The sequence below is a fragment of the Pseudorca crassidens genome, chromosome 5 (genome assembly GCF_039906515.1).
Source record: "Pseudorca crassidens isolate mPseCra1 chromosome 5, mPseCra1.hap1, whole genome shotgun sequence".
Taxonomy (NCBI): domain Eukaryota; kingdom Metazoa; phylum Chordata; class Mammalia; order Artiodactyla; family Delphinidae; genus Pseudorca; species Pseudorca crassidens.
This window is the reverse complement of record NC_090300.1, coordinates 137,157,605-137,164,697: the sequence shown is the minus strand read 5'-3', so window position 1 is coordinate 137,164,697 and position 7,093 is coordinate 137,157,605. Positions and strand designations below refer to the sequence as shown.

The 7,093-nt window shown below is 45.2% G+C and overlaps 1 protein-coding gene across 13 annotated transcripts in view; it reads left to right on the top strand.

Annotated features, from left to right (window-relative positions):
- The first annotated feature begins 4,717 nt into the window (after positions 1 to 4,717).
- The window catches only part of SYNJ1 (synaptojanin 1), an 89,151-nt gene continuing 86,775 nt past the window's right edge, over positions 4,718 to 7,093 (top strand). For 7 of the 13 annotated variants that reach the window (XM_067739364.1, XM_067739362.1, XM_067739365.1 and 4 more), the window contains exons 1-2: positions 4,718 to 4,866; positions 5,926 to 6,071. In XM_067739364.1, coding sequence (XP_067595465.1) covers positions 4,760 to 4,866; positions 5,926 to 6,071 — 253 coding nt within the window. In that variant the 5' untranslated portion in view covers positions 4,718 to 4,759. The remainder of the gene's footprint in view (positions 4,867 to 5,925; positions 6,072 to 7,093) is intronic. The other 6 variants (XM_067739355.1, XM_067739353.1, XM_067739357.1 and 3 more) reach the window with 1 other exon arrangement.

The window sequence follows — 7,093 nt, the reverse complement described above, 5'->3', positions numbered from 1 at the left end:
CTGAAAAAAAGCTATTAAAGATAACTGAATCAGGGCTTCCCTGGTGGCGCAGTGGTTGAGAGTCTGCCTGCCGATGCAGGGGACACGGGTTCGTGCCCCGGTCCGGGAGGATCCCACATGCCGCGGAGCGGCTGGGCCCGTGAGCCATGGCCGCTGAGCCTGTGTGTCCGGAGCCTGTGCTCTGCAACGGGAGAGACCACAACAGTGAGAGGCCCGCGTAACGCAAAAAAAAAAAAAAAAAAGATAACTGAATCAGGCTGTAAACATTCCCCAAATTTGCCAAATGCTTTCTAGTATTTTTGATAAGGAAATCCAGGAAAAGTAGGCCCTATTACTAATTTACATGGTGAATCTGTCAAAATTCATAGCCTTGTAACATATGGTATATTTTTTGTCATTGGGATATTCACTTCTAAATTAATAAATCCCATCATTTACCGGTGACATAAGTGTTTTTGACCTAAAGAAACGGCAAATACATGTTTCAACCTGATACAGGGAATTGTCCGTAGGAGAAATAATTTGGTCAAAACCCAACATTTAAAAATCATGTTTTTGTTTCTTTGTTTTTTTGCAGCATGCGGGTTCTCAGTTTCCCCACTAGTGATCAAACCCATGCCCCGTGCAGTGGAAGCACAGAGTCTTAACCACTGGGCCACCAGGGAAGTCCCTAAAAATCATGTTTGCCTTCAATTCATCGAAGCTATTGGAGCTGTTATCTGAAACACCTATTGGGCTGTTTTACTGATTGTCTGTGAATGCTGTAACAAATTACCACAAACTGGGTAGTTTAAAACAGCAGAAATTCATTCCTCACAGTTCTGGAGTCCAGAGATTCGAAATGAAGTTATTGGCAGCGCTATGCTCCCTTCTAAGGCTCTAGGGAAGAATCCTTCCTGCCCTCTTCCAGCTTTTGGTAGCTGCTGACATCACTTGGCTAGTGGCCACGTTGCTGCAGTCTCTGCCTCTGTCTTCACACTGCCTGTGTGTGTGTGTGTGTGTGTGTGTGTGTGTGTAATCTCCCTCTGCTGTCTCATAAGTACATTTGTGACTGCATTTAGGGCCTACCCAGATAATCCAAAATGATTTCAAAATTCTTAACTCAATCGTATCTATAGACTTGTTTTCCCTGTAAATTAATATTCACATGTTCTAGGGATTAGGATGTGGATATCTTTTGGAGGTGGTATTTTTCATCCCACCACAGGCCTCATTGCTCATTTTTTTTTTTTTTTTTTTTTTGCGGTACGCGGGCCTCTCACTGCTGTGGCCTCTCCCGTTGCGGAGCACAGGCTCCGGACGCGCAGGCTCAGCGGCCACGGCTCACGGGCCCAGCTGCTCCGCGGCACGTGGGATCTTCCTGGACCGGGGCACGAACCCGTGTCCCCTGCATCGGCAGGCGGACTCCCAACCACTGCGCCACCAGGGAAGCCCCTCATGCTCATTTTCAAGGTTCAAGATGGTGTCAGCCCATCTCTGTAGGCCCTTAGGACCTCACTAAGAAGTTTGTGTATACCACCTAACTTGTATTTTAAGTCAGCCAAGCCCAAAGACACTCTTCAAATTTGGTGACAATTTGTCCAGCTATTTTCATGTGCTGTAATAAAGAAGTATAAATAAGAAAGACAAGAAAAAGAAGAAATAAAGTTTTTAAAAGTCACTAATAAAATGGCCCTTATGTTTTTAAACCCTGATCATGTGCTTATTTCATGACTACAGTGGTCTATTTTGAAAGGGTTTGGCCAGAGAAAACCATAATTCAAAAAGACACATGCACCCCAATGTTCATTGCAGCACTATTTACAATAGCCAGGTAATGGAAGCAGCCTAAGTGTCCATTGACAGATGAATGGATAAAGAAGATGTACATATATACAACGGAATATTACTCAGCCATAAAAAGGAATGAAATTGGATCATTTGCAGAAATGTGGATGGACCTAAAGACTGTCATACAGAAGTAAGTCAGAAAGAGAAAAACAAACATCGTATATTAACGCATATATGTGTAATCTTGAAAAATGGTACAGATGAACCGGTCTGCAAGGCAGAAATAGAGACACAGATGTAGAGAACAAACGTATGGACACCAAGGAGGGAAAGCGGGGGTGGGTGATGGTGGTGGTATGAATTGGGAGATTAGGATTGATACATACACACTAATATGTATAAAATAGATAACTAATAAGAACCTGCTGTATAAAATAAAATAAAATCCAACCATTACCAAAAAAACAAAAAAAACAAAAAGAAAGGGTTTGGTAAAGCTGTGGCCTTCTACTGACAGCTCTACTAATGAGTCCAGTTTAACTTAAAGAAAAGCAGCAATTCAGACCAAGAACCAAGAAACATTGACCTAAATTGCCTTAGTTCAAAATCGAAAGAAACCAGGAGTAGGCAGAACATCTACTTCTAAAAGGGCCTAGCACAGATATTTCCCACTCTGAGAAAGGAGAGGTTCCTAGAGCAGCCGCACGCAGACACAGTTGCACTGGAAGTTTTGCTGTGGGCAAGTTTGTTTGTGGTCCCAACTTCACTTCAAACTGAGTAATTTTTAACAAGTTAACTTTTCTGTGTCTCAGTTGTCATAAGAAGCAACTTCCAAGCAACATACTCAATAACATCAACACATCTTCTGGAGCCATAACCTTACATGTGTTTTTCTGGTGCATATCTGTCTGGTATTCCTTCGGGGCTATACAAGTATTATACCTGAAAAGGCAAATAAGAAAAAATCCATTCTCACCCACTCCCATTTCATTTTTCTCTGTCCAGTGCAACCTCCAATTGAAGTGGGTTCTTCTGGCGGGGGGTGGGGGGGGAGCAAGCAAGGACCAGTAGAGTATCTTAATGAGTTTAATTCTGAGGCTGCTGTTAGTAACCACTACCAAGAGCAAAACAGTTTTTCTAAGGAGATAGTACATATTAAATGAGAGAAATCCCCTCCAGTTCTCAGAACTAAACCTGTGTTTCTGCATATCTCCTTCTATAAAGGAAGTGGTTTCTTTTCTAATGAACTATAGCTACTTTAGTATCCTGAAACCAGGGTGGGTCCAGCTTCTCTAAAATGGATGAAGAAATGTTAAATCAAGCCAGATGACAGGGCCTGGAGGGGGAAATGATCTTGTGCAACACGCTAGATTTAAATTCTGCTTTTGCTGTTAATAAAAGCAAGAAGGGGAAGAAGCAAAGAAAGAGCAAAGGCAAGAGGAAACAGTTTCCCGGGGTGCTGAGTTCTTCAGGTTTTCAATTCCTTTTGACCCTCCGGGTTTTGACTTCATTCCCGCATTTACGTCTATTAAGTGGAAATGGAATGAGAAGTCCGTGGGACACACTGATATTAACCAGGAAAAATGATTTGTTGAAAAATGAGGATAGGATGAAAGGATAAGATGTCTTTAGTTACGAGATAACACGGATGGCAGGAGCTACTCACCATTCAGTGCTGACCATAGCTGCCTCGGCCTGCGTACAGCCGTGTTGGAGTCTGGAGATCCTGACTTGGAACTTTCCACTCCACTGTACATACAGCTGAGCACTCTTATTTTTTTTTTCACACACACACACACACACACACACACACTGTATTTTATTTTTACAAGAGATAAATAAACTGACACCAAGCATTGTAAATGGATGACCACAACAAAAGCAACAATGTTGCAATTACCAAACACGAAACACACTCATACTATGTCATAATATTGACATTCAGTCCAGGAATCCTCCACTGTAACAGCTCCTTTACTTTGCAGTGAAAATTGATTTGTATATTTTTTGCCTCTGAGTCCTTGTGGGATTTTTTTTTTTAATTCAAACATAAAGTCACGAGAATTATAATCATCCTCATCAGTTCATTCAGTCCCATGTAATTAATTATTTTTTCATCTTGATCTTTTGTTAAAACTTTTATGAATTCATCAGTTTTCCATTAGAGTTCTGAAAATGCTTATTCATTCAGTTCAGCAGTATAGTCAGTTACCAGAAACCTGTACTTGTCAGAGTCTTTTCCATGAATTCCTTGAAGATGAAACCCTTTTATAGGAACATATTTGCAAAAGCATCAGAGTAAACCCAGAACTGTCTGTAAATGACAAAAGACTTAAAAATGACCACGGTTAAAGATTTGATGAAAGTTCATAATAATGCAATTGACAAGGAAATTTAGTTATTTCTGAGATATACATTTTACGAGCACTCTTTTTTAATAGTGCTCCTGAGGGCTCCAGAGCACACCAGAAGAAAAGGCAGCGAACAGAGTTGTTCCAAAGCAGCCATTAGTTTTTCTTCCTGCTACCTACCCAGACGCTCAGAATAAGAACTCTGCGCTGTTCGCAGTGAGACACCATGGACAGCTCTTCAGGCGCTGCCCTGCTGCCCAGCGTGCTGTCCCGAAGCCTCCCCCCAGCCAGTTAGGCGGGGGAGGCAGGGGGTGGTCCTGATACCCTTCTTGGGCACCTATCAATACCCAGCCCCCAAAGCTTTTCCCCTGAGTCCCTCCCCGTGGTTGGTAAGCTCTGAAAAGCCCACGCGAGGGGCCCGGGGAGGCCGCATCCTCCCTCTCCCAGCATCCTCAGCGGTGGGACCTGCAGCTGCAGCTTGGGGAACACGCCGCCCGAGGAGAAGGTCGCTGCGCGTGGAGGCGGCTGGCAGCTCACGGTTACCTGGCCAGCCGGGAAGCCCAGAGGGGGCGGGACCTCCCCCCGACGTCCCGCCCTTCCCCGCGAGGGGCGGGCCTTCCTCCCCTGGCCGCTGCGCCATGCGGAAGAGATGGGCCTGCTGGAGCGGAAGTGACGCTTCGGGCGGCTGTGGCGGCGGCGGCGGCGGCGGCTGCGGAAGAAGGAGGAGGAGGAGCCGGAGGAAGAGGTGAGCCGGCCGGCTGGTGGGGGGGGGGCGGGGAGCGGCAGCGGCCAGACGCACCGGCTGCGGGGCGCGCGGGCCGGCGCTTCCTGAAGCAGTCTCCACCTCCGCAGCCTGGGCGGGAGCGGTGAGCGGCGACCGCGGGCAGCCAGGTACTGGAGGGCAGGCGGGGTGGTTGGGAGACCACCGGTTGTGCGGGGCGCCGCGTCGGGCGGGGAGCAGAGGTGACAGCGGCTGTCAGCCTGCCCGCGGGGAAGGCACCGAGTCAGTTTGGGCGCCTGGTCATCTCTTCTGGCGTATAATGGAGGGATCGGGCTGCTCCGCACTTATGTCCCCCTGGGAAGGAGCCGCTCTCCGGGCGGTCGACTGTCGGGAAACCCCGAGGAGCCTCGGTCCGGTCCGTGTCCCGACTCGTGACTCTTCCCGGGTGGCCATTCATATCCACTGGCTGCTGCCTGCGGACCCCTCAGCCGGCGGTGCCCTGGCGCTGGGCTGGAGGCGGCGGTAGCCTGTACCGCTGCTCTTGCCCTTCACCGCCGCCCCCGGGAGAGCCCGTTGTGTCGGATAATCCTTTCCTCTTATCTCGCCCCCTAAGGCGCTTTGAATCAGCCTTGTTAACCTTCCTTCGCACCTACCTCTTCTTGCCCCGCAGAGGATCGGCTTGAAGTTTCCGAATCGTTTCCCTTTCAACGTAGTTGACAAATTCTGAAGCAGGAAGCTGATAAACAACTCCGAGCGAAATACGCTCAAAATGTTTCCTTTTGGTAAACATTAAGTAAAGGGGAAACTCATCTTCACCAAACCGTTCATGGACTTGGAGTGATAAAACCCTGCCTTGCCTTGCTGTGAGAATTGGCAGCTTTTCCTCTTGCTTTTCGGTAAAATTAAGTGACGACTTATCTTTTGGAATCAACCATTCTCTCCCCAAGCTCCCCCCCCTTTTTTTTTTACCACCCCACCCCCCCCATCAGAACCTGGCAGGGAGGGACTTCTGGATGCCTTGCAGTCCTTTGCTGCAGAAGGAAACATTAGCTTCATTTGCTTTGCTTTGCTTGGTTTTCACAGGGCTGCCTCGGAAGAAAGGAGAATGGCGTTCAGCAAAGGATTTCGGATCTATCACAAATTGGATCCTCCACCTTTCAGCCTCATAGTGGAAACTAGGCATAAGGAAGAATGTCTCATGTTCGAGTCTGGGGCTGTAGCTGTGCTCTGTAAGTCATCTCTCACAGCCCAGCTGATCAGGGTCTGTTTTGCTTGAAATAATTCAGCTTCAACCATTTTTTAAAGAAGACTCTGATATGCTTTTATTTCCTTTTAACCAGACCTTATTTTCTTTAAAACTTTTATTTTCTTTTCTTCCCCCACTGCAGGTTTTTGTTGGGGCTGGGGAAGATGCAGGTTTTGGTACAGATTTTTGCTTTCTTGGGTTCTTCTGCTGCTTCTCAAAGTAAATCTTTCTTTCCAAAAAATTATCGTTGCAGTGTATAGCATATCACATAAACCTGTAAGATGGCTTGCTTGACATTTTGGCTGTAATGAACAGCATTTCTTATATGTCAGTTGTAGTAATGGACTATAAGTATTTATTTAATATTGTTGGAGGATTTTATGGTGAGGTGCTTACATTTTCATTAAGAGGATTGTAAACAACCTTCAAAATTTCATGTAAGGTAGGTGATTGATTTCATATTGTTTAAGAAACTACTTTGATAGTTTGTTTTAAAGAAAAGGACTACTGCACCACAAGAAAAATAGTAGATTAGTAAGGCTTGGGTTATTTTGTGGGCCGATGGATGAAATTAAAACGAAAAAGATTAATTTGAACATTACACTTGGTAATATAAGATTTCGTCTGGTAACCTCAATTTAGGATTATTTCAAATGTGACTGTGTTGTCAGAGGCTCTCTAGTGGTAACGACTTGTTCTATATTATGCTTTTGCTATGTAGGATCAGTTTAGTTATTGGTCATATTTTTAAAAATTAAAAATACCATTTGAAAGGCATACTTACAACTGTAAGCCCCTAAATATTTTGAACTGTTAAACTTTCTCCATATTCAGTAGTGAAGGGCAGGAGACCCTAATCTCTGCATACAGAATACTAATGTACAGAATATTAATATCAGTTAAACCTGATTGATCTTAATTCTCTGAAATAGCAAAATTTTATGCTGATTGGGGAAAAGGATAGTGACATAATGAAAAGTCTTAAGCAGAGAACAATGTATAAGA